Source organism: Palaemon carinicauda, chromosome 24 (genome assembly GCF_036898095.1).
Source record: "Palaemon carinicauda isolate YSFRI2023 chromosome 24, ASM3689809v2, whole genome shotgun sequence".
NCBI lineage: Eukaryota > Metazoa > Arthropoda > Malacostraca > Decapoda > Palaemonidae > Palaemon > Palaemon carinicauda.
In genome coordinates this window covers 2,713,300-2,740,799 of record NC_090748.1, presented here as the reverse complement: position 1 = coordinate 2,740,799, position 27,500 = coordinate 2,713,300, and the positions used below count along the sequence as shown (strand labels likewise).

At 33.4% G+C, this 27,500-nt stretch overlaps 1 protein-coding gene across 1 annotated transcript in view; it reads left to right on the top strand.

Moving 5' to 3' along the window:
- kermit (PDZ domain-containing protein GIPC-like protein kermit) overlaps nt 1-27,500 on the top strand; it is a 155,595-nt gene that overhangs the window by 79,241 nt on the left and 48,854 nt on the right. Inside the window, 2 exon segments of the mRNA XM_068347960.1 lie at nt 2,324-2,457; nt 27,154-27,292. Coding sequence (XP_068204061.1) covers nt 2,324-2,457; nt 27,154-27,292 — 273 coding nt within the window.

The window sequence follows — 27,500 nt, the reverse complement described above, 5'->3', positions numbered from 1 at the left end:
TGGCAGTGATAGTGACCTTGACCTTCCAAAATGTGATCACTCCCAGCTTTTTACATAACAGTTAATCCTCACAAGTTTCATTACTCTACGATTAAAATTGTGGCCAGGAAGCTGTTCACAAACAAACATACAAACAAGGGGTAACACATAACCTCCTTCCAACATCGTTGGCGGAGGTAAAAACTGAAAGCCCATTGGACAACAAGCTGGAAGAGAGCAAGAGGGAGAGCGGCTATATTAGAAGGCTAAGAAGTAGGTGCAGTAAGGGAGGGGAGGTCGCTGCAAAAAACCTTAAGTAATGCCTACACTGCAGTGCATGAGGTGTACTGACGACACGTGGTAGAACGAAGTGTACCAACCGTGTGTCACACGATCGTACATAGTTCATTTTGTGTATATATTATGCTTGTATCTTCGCTCTTCCCGCGCACTGAAAAGAGCCTGAATAAACATGTCTGTTTTTCTCATCGGTAACGGTGTCGATTTTGGAAAGGAAATTTCTTGTTGCCTTGAGCTTTTGTATATAAAGGAGTGTTATATAATAAACTCACTGAGTTGCTTTCATCTTGTCTTTGAGTCACAACCTTCTCTCGGCCCGTCACAGAAGCAATTATTTTCGAAGTTCCGTGAACATCGCTAAATATTAGTATTTACATGACAAGCAGCGGAGTTGTGCTTGAACGAGCTTGCAGTGAATGAACGCTGAAGGTAGTGCATGCGTCATTTTTGAATGGGTGTATGGGATTGGGATTTGGGTCTATTATTATTATTATTATTATTATTATTATTAGCTAAGCTACAACCCTAGTTGGAAAAGCGAGATGCTCTATAATCCCAAGGGGCCCAACAGGGAAAATAGCCCAGTGAGAAAAGGAAACGAGGAAAAATTAAATATTTTAAGAACAGTAACATTAAAATAAATATTTTCTATACAAACTATAAAAACTTTAACAAAACAAGAAGAGAAATTAGATAGAATAGTGAGCTCAAGTGTACCCTCAAGCAAGGGAACTCTAACCCTAGACAGTGGAAGACCATGGTACAGAGGCTATGACACTACTCAAGACTAGAGAACAATGGTTTGATTTTGGAGTGTCCTTCTCCTAGAAGAGCTGCTTACCATAGCTAAAGAGTCTCTTCTACCCTATGAAGACAGACAGAGGCCAAGTGCATAAGGTCAACATCAGAAGAGGTTGGACAACAAGATGGAAGAAAAGAAGCAAGAATGGAAGTAAAGTAACAAATATGGGGCAAAGACCAGTAAATAATGCCTAATGATTGTACAGTCGACTTCATTAATTTCGGTACACACCACTGGAAGCTAAGGAGACTTCTGACAGCTGTATAGAAAAATATTATTTGGTTAACAGCATTCAGTAAAAAAAAAAAAAAAAAAAAAAAATTATTATCACTTTCACAAGTTCAACGACTTTGGTTTACTATAGTCAATTTCTTGTAATGAGGCGCATTTGCACCGACTCGCAGCGGTGCCCTTTTACCTCGGAAAAGTTTCCTGTTCGCTGATGGGTTAGAATTATCTTGTCCAACCAATCAGCGATCAGGAAACTTTTCCGAGCTAAAAGGGCACCGCTGCGAGTCGGTGCAAATCTGCCTCGCAAAAAAAAAATCACTATAGTATGTCGCCAACAGTTTCTCTTTACCTAAACACATCGTTACCTGCTACAACAGCTCTTTTAAGAGAAGGACACTCCAAAATCAAACCATTATTCTCCAGTCTTGGTTAGTGACATAGCCTCTGTACCATGGTCTTCCACTGTCTTGGGTCAGAGTTCTCTTGTTTGAGGGTACACTCGGATACACTATTCCCACTTCATTGTTATATAAGACATATTTATTTAAACGTTGTTACTTATCTTAAGATATTTTATATTATTCATTATTTCTTATGTATTTCTATTCCCCCACAGGAATACCAAAGAAAAACATATTCTCATAATATTTCTATTCCCCCCACAGGAATACCAACGAAAATATATCTTTATTATATTTCTTTTCCCCCACAGGAAGACCAAAGAAAATATAGTTTTATTATAATATTTCTTTCCCCCCCACAGGAATACCAAAGAAAATATATTTCTATTATAATATTTCTTTTCCCCCACACGAATACCAAAGAAAATATATTTTTATTATATTTCTTCCCCCCCCCCCAAAGGAAGACCAAAGAAAATACATTTTTATTATAATACTTCTATTTCCCCACAGGAAGACCAAAGAAAAATATATTTTCATTATATTTCTATTCCCCCACAGGAAGACCCAAGAAAAATATATTCTTATACGATTTCTTTTTTCCCCACAGGAAGACCAAAGGAAATAGAAATAACGAAAACAGAAGACGCTCTGGGGCTAACTATCACAGACAATGGTGCCGGATACGCCTTCATTAAAAGAATCAAAGAAGACTCCGTCATAGACAGAATTAAACATATCGAGGTAAGCCTTTATGTCCACACAGTTTTCAAATTATCTTCATTATTTTTTTTTATTAATTATCTTCATTATTTTCTATTCAAACCATTGTGATATGCATCTACAAATGTGTGGTTTTTTTTTTTCTTTTTTTGGTATAAGTAAAATATATTTGTCTTTTCCTTTGAATACAAATGCATTCGGTTGAGTCCCTCGTCAGGCTGGGAGGAACGTGGAGAGGAAAAGTCCTCTTTTTTTTTATTTTCATTTGTTTGATGTCGGCTACCCCACCCCCAAAATTGGTGAAAGTGCCTTGGTATATGTATGTAAGTATGTATGTATATATGTGTATATGTATGTATATATATGTGTATATATACATATATATACAGTATATATATACATATATATATATATATATATATATATATATATACATACACACACACACACACACACACATATATATATATATATATATATATATATATATATATATATATATATACATACACACACGTGTATATATCTCTATTGTATGTAATTTTGTGCGTATATATAAATATATATTTATATAAATATATATATACTGTATATAGTATATATACGTATATATATATATATATATATTCATATATACATACATATATATATATATATGTGTGTGTAAGCGGGCTGTCCTGGTTCCTTGGTATAGCGCGGTGGTCCCAGACTAGTACAATTGGCCTCATTTATCCGGTACACTGACATCTCCTTACCTCCTGGGAAGTGTACCGGAATTAACGAAGCCAACTGTACCACCAATCGAATGGCATTAATGATTCGTAAGAAGCCAGGACACAGGGCATGAAGACGGATATCTCATCTCTAGCCTTAATGGTAGCTGGTTAAAGTCTGCGTAATAGATTACATTATTACTTCATTGTGTACGAATACTTCATCCTCGACACCGAAAAGATGTTAAATATTATTATTATTATTATTATTATCATTATTATTATTATTATTATTATTATTAATTTCTAATCTACAACCCTGGTTGGAAAACAGGATGCTATAAGCCCAAGGGCTCCAACAGGGAAAATACCCCAGTGAGGACAGGGAATAAGGAAATAAATGAACTACAAGAGAAGTAATTAATTATTATTACTTGCTAAGCTACAACCCTACTTGGAAAAGCAGGATGCTATAAGCCCAAGGACTTCAACAGGGAAAATAGCCCAATGAGAATGAGGAAAGGAAATATGGAAATAAGTAAACAAGAGAATTAATTAATTAGTAATAATAACAATTATTATTATTATTATTATTATTATTACTTCCTAAGCTACAACCCTGGTTGGAAAAGCAGGATGCTATTATGCCCACGGGCTTAAACATGGTAATTAGCACAGTGAGGAAAGGAAATAAGGAAACAAATAAACTACAAGAGAAGTAATTCAACCATTGTCACCGTTTTATCCTTCATTCAAAATTTCCAGTAAATCAACATGACATAAAATCTTCAGCCATCTTTTACTGGTAATCAAGACAATAGCTTCTGACCGGCTGGGAATCGAACCCTGGTCCAGGAAACCTGTATGATAGTAACAATGACGGTGATATATATATATATATATATATACATATATATATTTATACAGTATTATATATATATATATATATGTGTGTGTGTGTGTGTGTGTGTGTGTGTGTGTGTATGTTCTCTTGATTTCCAGGTAAACTTAAGGATCTGTTGGAAATATGCGCGTTGGAAATACGGTTAATGATCCTGCACTTGATCTGGAAATACAAAATTACTTCCACTAACATATGAGATAGATTGTTCATTGGGTCCACCAGTCACTGACATCGTCCCTCCCTTTCAACTTCCTCTGAAGAGGACAAATGCTGTAGTCTTAGTCGTCTAGATAAAAACACAAATAAGACAAGAGCAGAACCATAGATGACTGCCCTCTTTAAGATCTTGAGATATAGACCTAAAATTTAAAAGATTCAGATCAATCTCTCTCTCTCTCTCTCTCTCTCTCTCTCTCTCTCTCTCTCTCTCTCTCTCTCTCTCTCTCTCTCTCTCTCTCTAAAAATGAGAAGATCCTCTTTAAGATCTTGAAATATAGACAAGAAACTTCATAAATTTAGATCAATCCTCTTCTCTCTCTCTCTCTCTCTCTCTCTCTAAAAAAATGAGATCATCTTTAAGATCTTGAAATATAGACAAGAAACTTCATACATTTAGATCAATCCTTTTCTCTCTCTCTCTCTCTCTCTCTCTCTCTCTCTCTCTCTCTCTCTCTCTCTCTCTCTCTCTCTCTCTCAGTGCCTGAAACCAAATCAAAATTCATAAAGCTATTTACTACTTAGTTCTGGATTCGGTCGATAAAGACCGAATAATCTTAATATCAGAGAGAGAGAGAGAGAGAGAGAGAGAGAGAGAGAGAGAGAGAGAGAATGTACCATTGAATGAAGATGATAAATCAATGTGTACTTAAACACACATGCGTGATATATGCGCGCGCTCTCTCTCTCTCTCTCTCTCTCTCTCTCTCTCTCTCTTACAAATGTGTTTTTTGGAAATATCTCTCTCTTTTCTAGAAATATCTGTTCTAGAAATCTCTCTCTTTTTTCTAGAAATATCTGTGTTCTAGAAATCTCTCTCTCTCTCTCTCTCTCTCTCTCTCTCTCTCTCTCTCTCTCTCTCTCTCTCTCTCTCTCTCTGTATATATATATATATATATATATATATATATATATATATATAGTATATATCAGTTCTAATCACCAATTCCATTAAGGGTTAGTCCTTTAAAAGAATGAAAACCTCTAAGACTCCTTATCATGGCATCCCTTTAAAAGTCTAATAAAGAGAAGAGTCTATGTCCCTGGGCCCAAGGGGTTGGGGAGGGGGGAGGAAGGAGGGAGGGAAGGGGGTTATGAGACAGCAGGCAAAGGAGGGAGGGAGAGAGAAAGGGAGAGAGATTCGGAGGGAAAAGTGAGGAATTTTCCTTCCACACCACGAAAACTTTCCTTGGTCTGACCACAGACATCTCTCATGTCGGTGGCACAGGTAGCCTTTGTCTGTCTGTGTGTCTGTGTGTGTGTGTCTGTCTGTCTGTCTAGTGTGTGTGTGTGTGTCGGTCTGTCTGTCTGTCTAGTGTGTGTGTGTGTGTGTGTGTGTGTGTGTGTGTGTCTGTCTGTCTGTCTGTCTGTCTAGTGTGTGTGTGTGTGTGTGTGTGTGTGTCTGTCTGTCTAGTGTGTGTGTGTGTGTGTGTGTGTGTCTGTCTGTCTGTCTGTCTAGTGTGTGTGTGTGTGTGTGTGTCTGTCTGTCTGTCTGTTTATTTGCTTCATCGGTTGTTTCTTTCTGACTGGAAAAGTAAATGTCTGGTTTCAGTTCCAGTATCATCAGAATAGATGCTCACCAGAACGTCAGCCGGGCAAACCGAGCCCAACCCCCACTGTGGTGCCCAAACACATCAGTGGCCTTCCCAGTAAACAGCTTAAACTCACGGTTCCAGGCTAGGATCGATCTGCTTCCATGCTAATGCTAGGCGAACACGTTTCCACTGTACTAGCCAGTACACTCTTATTATTATTATTATTATTATTATTATTATTAGTATTACCATAATAATTATTATTATTACTTGCTAAGCTATAACGATATTTGGAAAAGCAGGATGCTATAAGCCCATGGGCCCCAAAAGGGAAAATAACCCAGTGAGGAAAGGAAACAAGGAAAAATTAAATGTTTTAAGAACAGTAACACCATTAAAATAATTATTTCCTATATAAACTATAAAAGCTTTAACAAAACAAGAGGAAGAGAAATTAGATAGAATAGTGTGCCCGAGTGTACCCTCAAGCAAAAGAACTCTAACCCAAGACAGTGAAAACCATGGTACAGAGGCTATGTCATTACCCAAGACTAGAGAACACTGGTTTGATTTTGGAGTGTCTTTCTCCTAGAAGAGCTGCTTACCATAACTAAAAACTCTCTTCTACCCTTACCAAGAGGAAAGTAGCCACTGATCAATAAAGAGAGCAGTAGTTAACCCCTTGGGTGAAAAAGAATTGTTTGGTAATCTCAGTGTTGTCAGGGGTATGAGGACAGAGGAGAATGTTTAAAGAATAAACCAAACTATTCGGTGTATGTGTAGGCAATGGGAAAGTGAACCGTAACCAGAGGGAAGGATTCAATGTAGTACTGTCTGGCCAGTCAAAGGACCCCCATAACTCTCTAGCCGCTAGAGAGTTATGGGGTCCTTTGAGATACTACCGCTAGAGTCTAGCGGTAGCATCTCAACGGGTAAATATTTCTTTTAACAAGTTTCACTGTTGTACAAAATAAAGTACTTCTCATTTGGTGTATCAGACATGGTTTTTTTTCCCTCAGTTATTCAAAATGAACTTTATACACCCGGAGGTTGAATATACAGTATATCAACTTATTTGCATTTTTTTTTTATTTCCACATTTCTGCACCCCAACTCAAATTCGCTTTATCTCTCCTCATCGTTTTCCCTAAAATAGTTAGGACCCATTCTAACTATCTAACTATTTTAGTTATTCACCTCTCCTCCGGACTTTCATACAATCACATATTACACACTCCAATTTGGTTGCATGCAAGCAATGAGGGCTATTGCTTCAAGACTACCATCCAGAAGTCTAAAAGAAATATTTTCTTTTACAAAATACAAAAATAGTGCCAAGATAGATTGTTTGCTCACAAAACTTGCTCCAATTTGGTTGCATACAATCTATGAGGGCTATTGCTTCTAAACTACTATTATGACGTCTACAGGAAATATTTTTTTTTATACAAAAAATACAAAAATAGTGCCAAGATGGAGTTTTTGGACACAAATCTTGCTCCAATTTGCTTGAATGCAAGCTATGACGACTATAGTGCTTCTAAACTACTACGAGGACGTCTAAAATAAATATTCTTTCTGACTAGTGCTTCTAAACTACTATGAGGACGTCTACAAGTAATATTCTTTCTTAAAGATGCAAAAATAGGACAAAGATGGATAAATATTGTTCCAATTTAGTTGCATGCATACAAGTTGACGCATATAACAACAGAATCGCTCACACAATAATGTATCCATATTCGTGAAAAGCCACAGCAGACGACTACAAGTCACAGCAGACGACTACAAGTTGACGCATATAACTACAGAATCGCTCACACAATAATGCATCCATATTTGTGAAGAGCCACAGCAGACGTCTACAAGTTGACGCATATAACTCCAGAATCGCTCACACAATAATGCATCCATATTTGTGAAGAGCCACAGCAGACGACTACAAGTTGACGCATATAACTCCAGAATCGCTCACACAATAATGCATCCATATTTGTGAAGAGCCACAGCAGACGTCTACAAGTTGACGCATATAACTACAGAATCGCTCACACAATAATGCATCCATATTTGTGAAGAGCCACAGCAGACGTCTACAAGTTGACGCATATAACTCCAGAATCGCTCACACAATAATGCATCCATATTTGTGAAGAGCCACAGCAGACGTCTACAAGTTGACGCATATAACTACAGAATCGCTCACACAATAATGCATCCATATTTGTGAAGAGCCACAGCAGACGACTACAAGTTGACGCATATAACTCCACAATCGCTCACACAATAATGCATCCATATTTGTGAAGAGCCACAGCAGACGACTACAAGTTGACGCATATAACTCCAGAATCGCTCACACAATAATGCATCCATATTTGTGAAGAGCCACAGCAGACGTCTACAAGTTGACGCATATAACATCAGAATCGCTCACACAATAATGCATCCATATTTGTGAAGAGCCACAGCAGACGTCTACAAGTTGACGCATATAACTCCAGAATCGCTCACACAATAATGCATCCATATTTGTGAAGAGCCACAGCAGACGACTACAAGTTGACGCATATAACTCCAGAATCGCTCACACAATAATGCATCCATATTTGTGAAGAGCCACAGCAGACGTCTACAAGTTGACGCATATAACTACAGAATCGCTCACACAATAATGCATCCATATTTGTGAAGAGCCACAGCAGACGTCTACAAGTTGACGCATATAACTCCAGAATCGCTCACACAATAATGCATCCATATTTGTGAAGAGTCACAGCAGACGACTACAAGTTGACGCATATAACTCCAGAATCGCTCACACAATAATGTATCCATATATGTGAAAATTCACAGCAGACGACTACAAGTTGACGCATATAACTACAGAATCGCTCACACAATAATGTATCCATATTTGTGAAAAGTCACAGCAGACGACTATCAAATGACGGGGCAGTTCTAGTCAAATTCTCGGCATTGTGTATGGGAACAATGTCAACAGGACCATATGGTCCCCTCAATGAGGTGAAGATTATCTATGCGAGTCATTCTGAAGGAAAGGGGGAGGGGGTTAAGAGAAAAAGGATTAAACTATGCGAAAGGAAAAATTCGAAAGGCTTTGCCAACAACGGTTCAGCCAAGCAAACAACAGGAATCCGCAGGAGACGACAATGGGAGATCACCCCTATACTAATTGATTTACACTGGCTGCCGATTAAAGCGAGAATTGAATTTAAAATATGTACAATAACCCACCAAGTTATCAGAACCGGTCGTCCAAAATACTTAAGAGAATTGCTACCTATTGCGCAGCCAACAAATCGTGTCGACACGAGAATAGGCCTAGTTACAGATGGCTTCAAACTGTTGGAACCTAGATTTAGGTCTACTTTAGGCTCCAGAGCCTTTAAATATGCGGCCCCGAGACTGTATAATAAGCTCCCACGAAGCATTCGAATGATTGAAGACATTAAGGCTTTCAAGAGGAAACTGAAGACTTTCTTATTTCATGAGTCTTTTGACAGTGACGATTTAACAGTAAATGAACAATGTGTGACTTGAAAAGATAAATACTGTGAACAAACAAGGCAAAACGACAGTGGAGGTCCTGTAGAGAGTGGGGTTCCCCTGCTGTATGGGACCGGAAAAGCAGCCATCAAAGTAAAGTAAGTTATGATGAGACCAGGACCCACTAATTTCACTATGATTATCTCAAGGAGTTTGAAAAAAAAATAGCCAAAATAAAAGTACGTCCAGGTATGTAGAACCAAATACTTCACTTCTATTAACTTGTTTTTCCCATTTTTGTGTTGGGTAAGCCTCTGTATTGAGACGGCAATGGGTAAGCATGGGTGCCTTATATTTGAAGGACTTTCCTTTGGCTTTGGGGGAGAACGTAGTCCCGATCGGCTACCTTGCCTGACCAAGATCCAGAGTCTGACATCGCTTTTGACCCAGGCAGTGTATGTTCATGTGTTTCTTCGAATTTCGATAACGGAGGGGAGATGACCTTGGATTAGGTCCCTTTAAACCACTGTACTTTAAAGTACTGTACACGAAGAAGGTAACTAAAAGCACGAACTTGCCACAGAATGGACAGAATGTAATAGCAGGTCAGCCAACCCAAAATGACCAGGTTTTACCCACATATTGGTCTCTACACCCTCAATTGTTTAAAGGTCTTTAAAGGTCGCTCATGAATGGCAGAGGCAAGGGACAGTGACATTGCCCTAGAGACTGGCCATATATCATATGATCAGCGCCCAAGCCTCCTCTCCACCCAAGCTAGGACCAGGGAGGGCCAGGCAGTGGCTGCTGATAACTCACCAGATAGACCTATAGGCACCCCCAAACCACCCAAACATAGCTCACAAGGATGGTAAAGTTGCAGACACTAAAGGCACTAACGAGTCTGAGCGGGACTCGAACCCCCGTCTGGCAAACATCAGACAGAGACGTTACCAATCAGGCCACAACAGGATTAGTGAAAGGTTTGGGTGAGGTCAACATTAGACATTATTAACAACCTCTTTCACAGCAGAGAGCTGGGAGAATTCTGTCTCCCAGAACAAGATCCCTTGATTGGGTGGTAGATAACAAACTAGGCATTTATGCAATTTCACCATGATTTGCTAAGTCATCAATAGGTTCTTGTGACACAAAAAGTTGCCTTACTCATAGCTCTTTTCCTCAGAGAGAGAGAGAGAGAGAGAGAGAGAGAGAGAGAGAGAGAGAGAGAGAGAGAGAGAGAGAGAGAGAGAGAGAGAGAGATAGTTCCAAGAACTGTGTGTAATAATGATTTAGCAATTGACATCAACATTAATAAGCTAAATTGCATTACTTTTAAACAAAGTCAAAAGTACTACTAGTAATAAAGTTATCACCATCATCATCATCTGTACATGAGTAGAAGTAATTGTAATAATTGCGCATTTGTTCCTACAGATGAATATGACATTGCTAACTTAATCATCTCGCGTAACATTTAAATATTTTATTCCTATAAATTCTTCAAACTAATATATGTATATATATATATATATATATATATATGCATATATATATATATATATATGCATATATATATATATATATATATATATATATATATATATATATATAGGTCGTTAAGAGAGACCAGACCTTAATGTATTAATATATATGGCTTATTTGATATATATATATATATATATATATATATAGATAGATAGATAGATAGATAGATAGATAGATAGATAGATATATACACCCCGAAGAAGTGTACGTAATAAACGAAAGCTCTTGGTACCTGATTATTTTACTTTCCTGTTTCCTGTGAATTTTAACCCCCCCCCCCCCACACTATATTATTAATATATGTATATATATATATATATATATATATATATATATATATATATATATATATGTGTGTGTGTGTGTGTGTGTGTGTATATATATACATATATATATATATATATATATATATATATATATATATATATATATATATAGTGTGTATGTGTGTATATTTCCGGTCACGCTCAGCAACAGGCCATATATCTATCTAATGGTCTCTCCTCGTCCCTCTCGTAGGGGGTCGAGGGATTAGTCATACCCTGGTGAGAGGAGTTGTATTTAAGAAAAGGGGGAGAAGGTGGGAACGGTTGAATCTGTGTCTTTATGTACGTATATCTAAATATTTAGCCGTCATTATTGACGGGTCACGTACACTAGTAAATGAATACACCACACCAGAAGCTTCCTCTTGCAGATATTATTATTATTATTATTATTATTATTATTATTATTATTAAATGCTAAGCTACAATCCTAGTTGGAAAAGCAGGATGCTATAAGCCCAGGGGCCCCAAAAGGGAAAATGGCCCAGTGAGGAAATGAGACAAGGAAAAATATAATACTTTAAGAACAGTAACATTAAAATAAATATCTCCTATATAAACTATAAAAACTTTAAACAAAACAAGAAGAGAAATAAGATAGAACAGTGTGCCCGAGTGTACCCTCAAGCAAGAGAACTCTAACCTAAGACAGTGGAAGACCATGGTACAGAGGCTATAATTGTCTAAAACATCCGTATAAGCTAAAATGTCAGTTACTACAATAGCAGCATTTACATTCATTACGTTGAATAAATCTAAATGAATAAGCTGGGAATAGTTGGGAAGGTTGAGTATACGAATAGGCTGGAGGTCGAGGGGGGGGGGAGAAGGACACTGCATAATCAGTGGTCGAGGCCCTAATCTGTGTCACGACTGAATTCTGGGGAAGATAGCAGTAATGTGAAATGGGCTTCAAAATAAATATACTTATGAAGATAGCAGTAATGTGAAATGGGCTTCAAATACATTACAAATGGATAACGGCAATGTGAAATGTGCTTGAAAATATACTTATCAAGATAACAGTAATGTGAAATGTGCCTCAAAATAAATATACCTAAGAAAAGACAAAAGTAATGTGGAATGTGCTTCAAAATATACTTATAAAGATAACAGTTATGTGAAATGTGCTTCTAAATAAATATACCTATAAAAAGACAAAAGTAATGTAGAATGTGCTTCAAAATATACTTATAAAGATAACAGTTATGTGAAATTTGCTTCTATTAAATATACCTATAAAAAGACAAAAGTAATGTGGAATGTGCTTCAAAATATACTTATAAAGATAACAGTTATGTGAAATTTGCTTCTATTAAATATACCTATAAAAAGACAAAAGTAATGTGGAATGTGCTTCAAAATATACTTATAAAGATAACAGTTATGTGAAATTTGCTTCTATTAAATATACCTATAAAAAGACAAAAGTAATGTGGAATGTGCTTCAAAATATACTTATAAAGATAACAGTTATGTGAAATTTGCTTCTATTAAATATACCTATAAAAAGACAAAAGTAATGTGGAATGTGTTTCAAAATATACTTATAAAGATAACAGTTATGTGAAATTTGCTTCTATTAAATATACCTATAAAAAGACAAAAGTAATGTGGAACGTGCTTCAAAATATACATATAAATAGGGAGAGTTCAAAAATATTCCGCTTTTCTAAAGTTCAAATTTGCAGAGAATGTTTTTATGTTGAACAGGCTGACATGAGTGTCTTTTTATAGTTTATATATGAAATATCTGTTTTAGTGTTGTTACCGTTATCAAAATGTTATTTTAATTGTTTATTACTTCTATTATAGTTTGTTTTCTTATTTCCTTTCCTCACTTAGCTATTTTCCGTCTTGGGAACCCTTCGGATTATAGCATCCTGCTTTTCCAATTAAGGTTGTAGCTTGGCTAATAATAATAATAATAATAATAATAATATTTGTTTCCTTATTTCCTTTCCTCATTGAGCTATTTTTAGTCTTGGGAACCCTTGGGATTATAGCATCCTGCTTTACCCAATTAAGGTTGTAGCTTGGCTAATAATAATAATAATAATAATAATAATAATAATAATATTTTTCTTATTTCCTTTCCTCACTGAGCTATTTTCCGTCTTGGGAACCCTTGGGATTATAGCTTCCTGCTTTACCCAATTAAGGTTGTAGCTTGGATAATAATAATAATAATAATAATAATAATAATAATAATAATAATAATAATAATACAAAATCATTTAATTTCTTGGATTATAGCATCCTGCTTTTCCAATTAAGGTTGTAGCTTGGCTAATAATAATAATAATAATAATAATAATAATAATAATAATAATAATAATAAAAATATTAATAATAATAATAATAATAATAATAATAATAATAATACCAAAGCATTTAATCTCTTACAAGCTAATACTACTCAACACATTTATACACACCATAATACAATTACAGTTTTCAAACATAAAAAGAATAACAATTTATTTGATAATAATCAAACAATTAATGCGATAAGCCAACAAATGAAAGCAAGAACAAACACAAGCGAGTTTGCTATTCATTAAATACTCTCGAGAACATTCCATGGGAAGGCCCACGCAGACACACACACGCACACAAACATACATACATACACCTAAGCTTTCTCCAGCCCTAAACAAAACAGCTGACGAGAACAATGATGATGGTGATGATGATAATGACAGCACAGATCTTTCTTAATTCTTTATTTTTGTCTTTTCTATATTATTATTATTATTATTATTATTATTATTATTATTATTATTATTATTGTTGTTGTTGTTGTTGTTGTTATTATTCTAATTATTATTATTATTATTATTATCATTACTATTATCATCATTACTATTATTACCATTATTATTATCATTATTATTACCATTATTATTATTATTATTATTATTATTATTATCATTATAACTTTCTAAGCTTACAACCCTGGTTGGAAAAGCGGGATGCTATAAGCCCAAGGGCTCCAACATGGAAAATAGCCCAGTCAGGAAAGGAAATACGGAAAAACTACAAGAGAATAATAAGAAAATACAATACCATTAAAATAAATCTTTCCTATATATAAACTATAAAAAAAACTTGAAAATAACAAGAGGATAAAAACTTCAAAAGAACCTTTTTGTTTTACAATAACTCATTTTTATTTTCATTTTTATTTTCTCTTGCAAGGTCTCTAGTCTTCAATGACTGGCCACCCTCCTTTGATTAATTATAGCGATGATCTGATACCTTCTTCCCATCTCATCAAGTAAATTGAGTTTCAAAGTGATTGGAGAGTTTATCAGTCAGAATTGATAAGAGATCTAAAGGCCGGGTTTTAGGTTAATGAGAAACCCCAAGATATCATTTCGTCGTAGGCTATCGTTATCTTTAAAAGGTATAAAAATGAATTGATTTCAGTGATATCAAAACGCAAGCAAAATGAATATAAATGGAAGTTTGGTGGCTCTTCTACTGTAAAACTAACTAAAGTGCACATACTTAAATACACCTACACACACACAGACATATATATATATATATATATATATATATATATATATATATATATATATATATATATCAGAAAAAATATTTAATAGTTTTCGTCTTGATGCTCTTTGCCAACATATTTCAACTTTTGTTTTTTTTCATTCACCCTTGTATACATAACGCGCTAATATATATATATATATATATATATATATATATATATATATATATATATATATATATATATATATATATATATGTATATATATATATGTATATATATATATGTATATATATATATGTATATATATATATATATATATGTATATGTATATATATATATATATATATATATATATATATATATATATATATATATATATTTCTTAAGTAAACATGAATAAACCAGCCAATAAGTACACCTTGTTTCACTTTTGCCTGTGGTTCTTTGCACACAAACAATATACAAACACAATCACGCACACACACACATACAGTATATATATATATATATATAACTACATAGTGTGTATGTATTATCATAATAACTATAAGTACTCTTAATCATTAATAGCAAAGCTACAGCCATCGTTGGGAAAGCAGAATGCTACGAGCTCAAGGGCTCCCAAAGGGAAAGTAGCCCCATGAGGAAAGGAAATAGCAAATAAACTATATATGCGTAATAAATAAAAAAAAAAATTGAAATATTTCATGATCAGTAACGACGTTCAAATAGATAAGTCTTATATAAACCTAAAACTTACTGAACGACGAAGCCACAGATTAATATCCAAATCGGGAATGAAAATTAACAGACCGCAAGTTTCTATTCACCCAATTAAGATGAGAGTTAGCAGCTGAAGACCAGATATAGAATGAATGAATTAGAACATTTCGTAAGTATAGACTGATCACCAAAATTCTGACAAGACTTTCTCAATAAGGCAGTTTTTAGTGCAATTGAAGAAGATACAAATAGAGGCAATTTTTTGTGCAATTGAAGAAGAAACAAATAGAATGTGTTTCTCAAAAGTAAATTTGCAATCAAGAATCACACCTAAAATTTTAAATGAATTGTATATAGTTAAAGAGATATCGTCAATATAAAGAAATGGATATTGAAGAGACCGTCCTAGACTTATAATCATACTTTGATTGTTTGTTTGGATTCAACTTCCTGCCCCATAATTTGGTCATGCACTAATTTTAGCTAAATTTCCAAGATATTCTGCAAGCATAGGTCTACATTCTGTAGACGGCATTGATGCGAAGAGAGTAGCATCATCTGCATATGCAATGAGCTTTTTTTCTAACCCCAATCACATATCATGCATATATAGTATGAAAAGTAATGAGCCGTGAACACTACCCTGAGGAACACCAGCTATTACATACCTATAGTCACTAAGGTGCCCATCAACAACTACTCTCTGCAATATATTACTTAGATTATCAATAATGATGTTAAGAAAAGACCTACATATTGCCATCTGTTCAAGTTTGAGAACAAGGATCTCGTGATTAACATGGTCAAAGGCAACACTAAAATCAAGGCCAATGAAACGAACTTCTAACCACAATCAAGAGATTTCTGTACAACGATGGAAATTGTAAGAAGAGCATCACATGCTCCAAGGCCTTCGCAAAAGCCAAACTGCAAGTTAAGGAAGAGATGATTACCTTCAGCATACCTGTTTATAAATATTGCCAAGACACACTCAAAACTTACATGGTAATTATGGAAATTTGGCAGTAATCAGCTGACCTAGAGCTACTATAAACACAATTACCCACTAGAGTAACATCACCAATTCTCTACGTAGAACCTCTTCTTTCTAACTTGTAAAAAAAATAACAGACAACTAAGGAGTTTGGAAATCAGTTCTCTTATATATATATATATATATATATATATATATATATATATATATATAAATATATATATATATATATATATATATAAAGAGAGAGAGAGAGAGAGAGAGAGAGAGAGAGAGAGAGATAGATAGATAGATAGATAGATATATACGTATATATATATATATATATATATATATATATATATATATATATATATATATATATCTATATATATGTGTGTGTGTATGTATAATATAAACATTTGGGTCTATTCCCCATCTTCAACTGAGCTCACGCTTCCAATCTTTCAACGGGATTGGCGTCAGTTCTTTCGGGACTCTATCTCTTATCCAAAGTAGACTAAATTGTAAAGCTTACTCGGCCCCATCACAGGCTCTTAAGATTTGTAAATTGAGTTTATCTCGGATTCAATCCCCTTTAGAGAGCTATTTTTTCCTTAAAACAAGCTATAGTCTCGCTGCTTCGGCATTTCCTGTGCAATGCAATGATGCAATCACTTACATTCTGTACTCCATCCTGGCTGTTTCGCTTCTTTGTTTAGTGAAGGTCAATGTTGCAGCGGAATTGATGTCGCAGCCTAAACTGTAACGCTTATTATTATCTTTATTACTTGCTAAGCTACACCCCTAGTTGGAAAATAAGGGTGCTATAATCCAAAGGGCTCCAACAGGGAAAATAGCTCAGCGAGGAAAGGAAACGAAGAAAAATTAAATATTTTAAGAGCAACAAGATTAAAATAATTATCTCCTATATAAATTATAAAAACTTCAACAAAGAAAAAGATAAATTAGGCAGAATAGTGTGCCCGAGTGTCCCCTCAAGCAAGAGAACTCTAACCCAAGACAGTGAAAGACCATGGTACGGAGGCTATGGCAGTGCTCAGGTTATCTAGACTTGCAAACCAGATGGGGGGGGGGGGGGCTCTTGTCCTTTATGGTTAGGTAAAGTATGCTATGGATTCGAACAATATTCATTTCGAAAAATTGCTTATTCGAATATCTTGTAATTCAATCAATTGTAAATTCGAATATCTTTTAATTCAATCAATTGTAAATTCGTATATCTTGTAATTCAATCAATTTTAAATTCGAATATCTTGTAATTCAATCAATTGTAAATTTGAATATCTTGTAATTCAATCAAGTGTAAATTCGAATATCTTTTAATTCAATCAATTGTAAATTCGAATATCTTGTAATTCAATCAATTGTAAATTCGAATACCTTTTAATTCAATCAATTGTAAATTCGAATATCTTTTAATTCAATCAATTGTAAATTCGAATATCTTGTAATTCAATTAATTGTAAATTCGAATATCTTTTAATTCAATCAATTGTAAATTCGAATACCTTTTAATTCAATCAATTGTAAATTCGAATATCTTGTAATTCAATCAATTGTAAATTCGAATATCTTGTAATTCAATCAATTGTAAATTCGAATATCTTGTAATTCAATCAATTGTAAATTCGAATACCTTTTAATTCAATCAATTGTAAATTCGAATATCTTTTAATTCAATCAATTGTAAATTCGAATATCTTGTAATTCAATTAATTGTAAATTCGAATATCTTTTAATTCAATCAATTGTAAATTCGAATACCTTTTAATTCAATCAATTGTAAATTCGAATACCTTTTAATTCAATCAATTGTAAATTCGAATATCTTGTAATTCAATCAATTGTAAATTCGAATATCTTGTAATTCAATCAATTGTAAATTCGAATATCTTTTAATTCAATCAATTGTAAATTCGAATATCTTGTAATTCAATCAATTGTAAATTCGAATATCTTGTAATTCAATCAATTGTAAATTCGAATACCTTTTAATTCAATCAATTGTAAATTCGAATATCTTGTAATTCAATCAATTGTAAATTCGAATACCTTTTAATTCAATCAATTGTAAATTCGAATACCTTTTAATTCAATCAATTGTAAATTCGAATATCTTGTAATTCAATTAATTGTAAATTCGAATACCTTTTAATTCAATCAATTGTAAATTCGAATATCTTGTAATTCAATCAATTGTAAATTCGAATATCTTTTAATTCAATCAATTGTAAATTCGAATACCTTTTAATTCAATCAATTGTAAATTCGAATATCTTGTAATTCAATCAATTGTAAATTCGAATACCTTTTAATTCAATCAATTGTAAATTCGAATATCTTTTAATTCAATCAATTGTAAATTCGAATATCTTGTAATTCAATTAATTGTAAATTCGAATATCTTTTAATTCAATCAATTGTAAATTCGAATATCTTTTAATTCAATCAATTGTAAATTCGAATATCTTGTAATTCAATCAATTGTAAATTCGAATATCTTGTAATTCAATCAATTGTAAATTCGAATATCTTGTAATTCAATCAATTGTAAATTCGAATATCTTGTAATTCAATCAATTGTAAATTCGAATATCTTGTAATTCAATCAATTGTAAACTTGAATATCTTGTATTTCAATCAATTGCAAATTCGAATATCTTTTAATTCAATCAATTGTAAATTCGAACAATTACACATTTGAATAATTGTTTTCGAATAATTGGTTTTCGAAAAAAAAAACTCGAGCAATTGTCTTTCAATTAATTTTTTTTCGAAAAATCACCCTCAAATCGGGGGTACCCAAGACTTGCAGACAAAAGCCAAGCTTTGGAAAGAAACGTCTTTAAAAGTTATAAGTTTAGAAATTTTTCTCTTTTAAAGATTAAAGCTTGAAATTATCTATCTTTTTAGAGTTATAAGTTTAAAAAAAGGATTCATTTTTCAATGACCAAAATTTGGATAGTTCATCTTTAAAAATTCAAGGTTTGGAAATTTTCAACTTTAAGAGTTAAATTTTTGGAAAGGTTCAAATTTCTAAAGTTCATAGTTTAGAATTTGAAGTATATAGACACGCGTGCCTTACTGGCTACAAAACTGGTTACTTCTCAAATAAAAACAAATTAAACTTAATGAAAAATACGGTTGTGCAAAATCGTAGAGACAAATGCACTTCAACTGAAAAACCAAATGAAATATGGGTAATGGCAATCATTATATTTTAAGGTAGATTATGAAATTCCAAAAAAAGTACCGTACATATACCCATCTTTAAGGTGATATCACGAGAGAGAGAGAGAGAGAGAGAGAGAGAGAGAGAGAGAGAGAGAGAGAGAGAGAGAGAGAGAGAGAGAGAGACATTGCCCAGGCCTTATTCCAAACTGGGGCTCTTAGAAAGTCAGTCATAACCCCCAAAGAGAGAGAGAGAGAGAAAGAGAGAGAGAGAGAGAGAGAGAGAGAGAGAGAGAGAGAGAGAGAGAGAGAGAGAGAGAGAGAGAGAGAGACCAGGATGTTGGCCTGCCACTTAACCTATTAAGCTTGATTAAAGATATGACCCCTCTGGCTCTCCCTAATATAAGCTCTCCTACGGCCTCCTACAAACCCTGCGAATGACTTCTCTTGAAAGTTTGATCCATTGAATGATACTATCCTCAATCAATTACCAATATGACCTATATTTTAGTTATGGTCCCTAACACTAAATTTTGCAAATAATTTTTACATCTTCATGATTTTTTGATCGATTGATTGATTTAAAGTTTTCTGGCATCCTGACATCTAAGGTCATTGACGCCGATATTATTTATTTTATATAAGAAATAAAAGAATATTCAATTAAAACCATAAAAGTTAAGATGTCATCATAAAGGTTAAATAGTTTTCAGAAGACCTGCTTCTGAAATAAATCTAAAAATGACGCTCGCATGGTAGGACACATCATGTCCAAGAATCTTGGCAAGGATGAACCTGCCTTTTTATGACTACAGATTCTCACATTAAAGGTTTAAAGGACAATCGTGAATGGCAGAGGCAAGGGACAGTAACATTGGCCCTAGAGACTGACCATATATACATATGATCAACACACAAAGGCCCGTCTCCACCCAAGCTAGGACCAAGGAGGGCCAGGTAATTGCTGCTGATGACTCAGCAGATAGTCCTAAAGGCTCCCCCAAACCCCCCAGAATTAGCTCACAAGGAGGGTGAGGTTACAGCGACCAACAAGGAAAAACAGCCCTTTGAGGAAAGGAAAGGAGGAAATAAATGAACTACAAGAGAAGTAATTTAACAATTAAAATTAAATAATGTAAGAACAGTAACAACATTAAAAAAAAAAATCTTCCATTTATAAACTATAAAAACCTAAAAAAAAAAAAAGGAAGATAAGAAATAAGACACAGCTCTTCTTGGAGAAGAACACTCCAAAATCAAAGCATTGTTCTCTAGTCTTGGGTAGTGCCATAACCTCTGTACCATTGCCTTCCACTGTCTTGGGTTAGAGTTCTCTTGCTTGAGGGTACACTCGAGCACACTGTTCTATCTAGTTTCTCTTCCTCTTGGTTTGTTAAAGTTTTCATATTTTATATGGGAAATATCTATTTTAATGTTATTACTATTCTTAAAATATTTCATTTTTCTTTATTTCCTTTCCTCACTGGGCTATTTTCCCTGTTGGGGCCCCTGGGCTTATAGCATCCTGCTTTTCCAACTAGGGTTGAAGCTTAACATTTAATAATAATAATAATAATAATAATAGTGTGCCCGAGTGTACCCTCAAATAATAATAATAATAATAATAATAATAATACAATAATGTGCCCGAGTGTACCCTCAAATAATAATAATAATAATAATAATAATAATACAATAATGTGCCCGAGTGTACCCTCAAATAATAATAATAATAATAATAATAATAATAATAGTGTGTCTGAGTGTACCCTCAAGCAAGAAAAGGAATTAGCCACAAACAAGCGCATCAAAACCTTCATGATCTAAATAACCCACGAATGGAAAGTTCTCTATTCTCTTCTTGTCCGAGTTTACTAACAAGGGGGGGGGGGGGGAGGAAGAGAAGCAAGACACGATATAATAACAAAAAATGTCCCTTAATAACGGCATTGTACACTGCGTTATACTTAAGATTTTTCTGTGATGAATGTTATATGTATGCAAAATACATATACAATGAATATTCAAGCATACATTATATATATAATTACAGAATCATTATAGATAATATATATATAATATATAATATATATGTACATATATATGATATATGTACATATATAATATATATATACATTATATGATATATATACATATATAATATATATATATATATATATATATATATATATATATATATATATTATATATATATATTATATATATTATATATATATATATTACATATATATATATATATATATATTATATATATATAATATATATATATATATATATATATATATATATATATATATACATATATACAGCATATGTACATAAACTGCATATATATATATATATATATATATATATATATATATAGAGAGAGAGAGAGAGAGAGAGAGAGAGAGAGAGAGAGAGAGAGAGAGAGAGAGAGAGAGAGAGAGCATATATACATACACTGCATATATTATAAAATGTAATATATATATACATACAGTATATATATATATATATATATATATATATATATATATATATATATATATATATATATATATATATATACATCACCCAAAGAGTTGATTTACTTTTTCGACATGACTTCATCTATAACGAAAAAACATCAATAAAACATTCATCAAAGCTACAAAAGTAATCCTCAAGAAACTTATCCACAAATAAGACCGCAAATCAGTAAGTAATTAGGTCAGGCTCAACTTGATTGCCAGTGTAGGCTGGTGTTGCTCCCTAAGCCTTTTTACAATCTGTCTTTCTTATTCAAAATACGGTAATGTTTTCTTTTTAAAGAACAAACTCAACCCGATTATAGGGACCTTTGAGGATACACTCTAATAGCCAGGACTTCTCCATCATGAGGCTCAATACTACACAGTATTCTAGAAGTTTTACTCCATCTGTTACCAAGTTGTGGAGTGATCTTCCTAATCGGGTAATTGAATCAGTAGAACTTCAAAAGTTCAAAGTTGGAGCAAATGTTGACCAGGCTGACATGAGTCTTTTTATAGTTTATATAGGACATATCTGTTTTTGACGTTGCTAATAGTTTATATGACATCTATTTTGACGTAGTTACTGTTTTAGAATGATTTATTGTTAACTTGTTCTCATCATTTATTTATTTCCTTATTTCCTTTCCTCACTGGGCTATTTTCCCCTGTTGGAGCCCTTGGGCTTATAGCATCTTGCTTTTCCAACTGGGGTTGTAGCTTGGCTAATAATAAAAATAATAATAATAACAGTATCCTATCTTATTTCTTTTCCTCTTGTTATTTTTGAAGTTTTTTATAGTTTATTATATGAAAGATTTATTTTAATGTTGTTACTGTTCTTAAAACATTTTATTTTAATTGTTCATTACGTTTGTTGTAGTTTATTCCCTTATTTCCTGTTCTCACTAAGCAACTTTCCTTGTTGGAGCCCTTGGGCTTATAGCATCCTTTTTTTCCAACTAGGATTGTAGCTTAGCAAATAATAATAATAATAATGATAATAATAATAATAATAATAACAACCATAACCACTTCGGGTGTTGTTAAGGTATATAACCTTGATATAAACAATTCCACAAATAAAAATAGCCCACAAAGAAAACATGCTAAAAATTATATAGTTATTTCTCAAAGAAATGTTCGAGTGGTTACCTCTCTCTTAAATGTTTATAAAATATGACTTATCAAAAGATAAATTAAACGGCAATAAGTTTCAAAACATTTCCTTTCTTCTGAAAAGAAACAAAAATCTAAAGAGAAAATTAATGATGAGTTTTCTCTTAAATTATTTAAAAATATGACGAAAATTTAATTATTCACCGATATATTTCAACATTAATTTTCTTCTGAAAATGGAAATGAGTAAAAAAGAAAAAATCTAGAGAAAATTAATGATGTTGTGTGTTTTCTTTTCTCTTAAATGATTTAAAAATATAACATAAAAAATAAATTAAACACCGTTAATTTTCATAACATTTTCTTCCTTCTAAAAAGAAAAAAAAATCTAAAGAGAAAATTAATGATGCCGAGTGTTTTCTTTTCTCTTAAATTATTTAAAAATATGACAAAAATTAATTATTCACCAATATGTTGTAACATTTTTTTTTCTTCTGAAAATGGAAATGAGTAAAAAAGAAAAAAATCTAAAGAGAAAATTAATGATGTCGAGTGTTTTCTTTTCTCTTAAATTATTTAAAAATATAACATAAAAAAATAAAACGCCTATACGTTTAACATTCCCTTTCTTCTTACACGATAAAAATAAAACAAAACCCAAATCTAGAGGAAATTTAAAATTCCGAACCTCCTCCTCCTAGAGGCTTAGGGTTGCTTAGTTTTCTAGACGAGAAAAGGCCAAAATCTAATCAACTGTAGCTTTAAAAAGCCAACCCATTAATAAAAAAAAGGCCAAATATACAGTATTTAAGGCCAACTTTTTTCATGATGTTACTAAAGGCCAACCAATTTAAAAAAAGGCCAAACTTGAGGTTTTCTGGCCTGAAAAAAAGGCCAACCCGGCAACCCTGACTGGAGCTGTCTCTCCCAACCGACTGCTGCTTCAACCGATTCTTTTCCTCAGTCCATCTGTGATGGGAAAGTGAAAACGACAGAAATCTCTTTCTTAAAAAGACACCTGTCATGGTGGTCGGTCTGTGGTGGCCATAGTCATTCCCACAGGGGTTCATTTGATTCTTCTAATGACGTATCTACTGAAGTCAAGACCTACAAACATCAACCTATTGACTTCTCAATGTCGGGAACCATTAAAAACTTGAAGCATATAAATGGGTAAATACATATTGAATAAAAAAGAAAGTGGCGAAGCTATTATTATTATTATTATTATTATTAATTGCTAAGCTACAACCCTAATTGGAAAAGCAGAATGCTATAAGCCCAAGGGGCTCCAACAGGGAAAATAGCCCAGTGAGGAAAGAAAACAAGGAAAAATAAAATATCTTAAGAACAGTCACATTAAAATAAATATCTCCTATATAAACTATAAAAACTTTAACAAAACAAGAGGAAGAGAAATACGCTAGAATAGTGTGCCCGAGTGTACCCTCAAGCAAGAGAACTTTAACCCAATATAGTGGAAGACCATGGTACAGAGGCTAAGGCACTGCCCAAGACTAGAGAGCAATGGTTTGATTTTGAAATGTCCTTCTAGAAAAGCTGCTTAACATAGCTAAAGTGTCTCTTTTTACCCATACCAAGAGGAAAGTGGCCAATGAACAATAATACAGTGCACTAACCCCTTGGTTGAAGAATCACTCTACCCCCAGACATTAATGTTGATTCGACACTTTTGTCTTTGATCGCTGAGAGAGAGAGAGAGAGAGAGAGAGAGAGAGAGAGAGAGAGAGAGAGAGAGAGAGAGAGAGAATACCTCTTAAGTATAGTGTCAGCATATTAAGCACGAAGAGCAACGGGATAACACTGCGTTCTCTTTTAAAAAGAGGAGCAATCTAACTTCAACCTGTATCAAGGCACGCAACAAGAACTGTAAAACTATTGAGAAAGAGAATTAGTTTTCAAACTCGTTAGTTCCTTTTGGTTGCTACAACCTCACCATCCTTGGGAGCTAAGGATGGGGGGATTTGTGGGAGCCTGTAGGTCTATAAGCTGAGTCATCAGCAGCCATTGTCTGGCCCTCCTTGGTCTTAGCTCGGGTGAAGAGGGGGCTTGGGCGCTGATCCTATACAATATGGGCAGTTTCTAGGGCATTGTCCTGTTTGATAGGGCAATGGCATGCCCCTTGCCTCTGTCATTCATAAGCGGACATTAAACCTTTGAACAGAGAGAGAGCAATAGAAATGTATAGGCCAATACTGTATAGGCCTATATATTTCTATCTATTCTTCCTGATAACTCTGCACATAAAAACATACTTAAGAGTATATATACAGTATATATATATATATATATATATATATATATATATATATATATATACATACATATATATATATATATATATATATATATATATATATATGTGTGTGTGTGTGTGTGCGCGTGCGTGTGTGGCATCACAGCTGGCAACCTTATCTCAAAAACACTTGCTGAGAACTGCAAGGTTAATGCCATCTGGAGCCACTTTCTCTTAGAAGACAGAGGCCTTTAGTGGATATATATATATATATATATATATATATATATATATATATATATATATATATATATACATATATAATATATATATAATATATACATATAATATATATATATATATATATATATATATATATATATATATATATATATATACTGTATATACATACATATATAATATATAATATATATATAATATATACATCTATAATATATATATATATATATATATATATATATATATATATATGCGTAAAAATCACATGGAAACGTGATGCTCAGATGCAAAAGAACCACAGGGAAAATGAAAATATGAAATATATTTCAAATTTTCATTTTACCTGTGGCTCTTTTGCACACACACACACACACACACACACACACACACACATATATATATATATATATATATATATATATATATATATATATATATATATATATATATATATATATATGTACACGTGTATGTATAAATACACTCATGCACACACACCTACAGTAAGTGCGCGTGTTCATAAATATGTCACTAAAAACTAAATGGGAGACCTATAAACATTAAGACAAACAATTACTGATTAAACAGAGCAATAATAAAAAAAATCAGATCACGCAATAGACTACTCATGACAAAAACAGGCAGACGGACCATGATGCAATATTCGAAACTGAAGAATTTTCTCCAAAAATGTTCTATTCCAAAGACCAAATTCATTAACAGAATCCAATTTTCTCAAATTCAGACGTAGAACTCTATCATCATCATGTCACCATCTATAAATCCTAATAATCCTACTACTGTATATACAGAGAATTTCCTCGTGAAGACATTCGATTACACTGAATTCACGGACACACCTCACGTGAATATATCTCTTTTCCTGCAGAAGACAACAAATACAGTTAGAGGGTGTATAGGTCCTATATATCGCTTACTCTCTCCAGACGATAAACTGTGTACAGTAGCCTACCACGGTCTAGCTATATACCAAACGGTGTACAGTAGCCAACCATGGTCTAGCTATATACCAAACAGTGTACAGTAGACAACCATGGTCTGGCTATATACCAAACAGTGTACAGTAGACAACCATGGTCTGGCTATATACCAAACGGTGTACAGTAGCCTACCACGGTCTAGCTTCTATACCAAACGGTGTACAGTTGCCTACCACGTTCTAGCTATAAACCAAAAGATGTACAGCAGCCAACCAAGGTCTAAGCAATATATCAAACGATGTACAGTAACCTTCCATAGTCTAGGTATATAACTGGACTGTGTACAGTACTTTACAAACCTTCCCTAGTCTACTGTAAAAATTAAGTTATTTGTAAAAATTAAGTTATTTCAACTTCCCCTAAAATGCAGCCATCTTGGTTCCCCCACGTGACCTGTATGTGATTAACGAACGTTTCTTTCTTTCCCTCCTGGCAGGTAGGTGATCACATAGAGAAAATCGACGGCAAGAACCTCGTGGGTCACCGCCACTACGAAGTTGCCAAAATGCTCAAAGAGATCCCCAGGGGGACCACCTTCGTCATGAGAGTAGTCGAGCCCTTGAAAGCAGGATTCGGTGAGTACTACTCAGGAAGATTTACTCAATTTGAAAGACTCCTTTGATTTAGATGAAGCACATGGAGGAAAACAAGCAAAATAAAACTTGAGTTATTCATATAAATGTTTCAGTATAAAATGCAGTTCGTATCACATTTTTTTTTCTTCAGAAGGTAAATTTGTCGTAATTTTCTAATTTCAAATACTAGCCAGTACAAATGCAGACA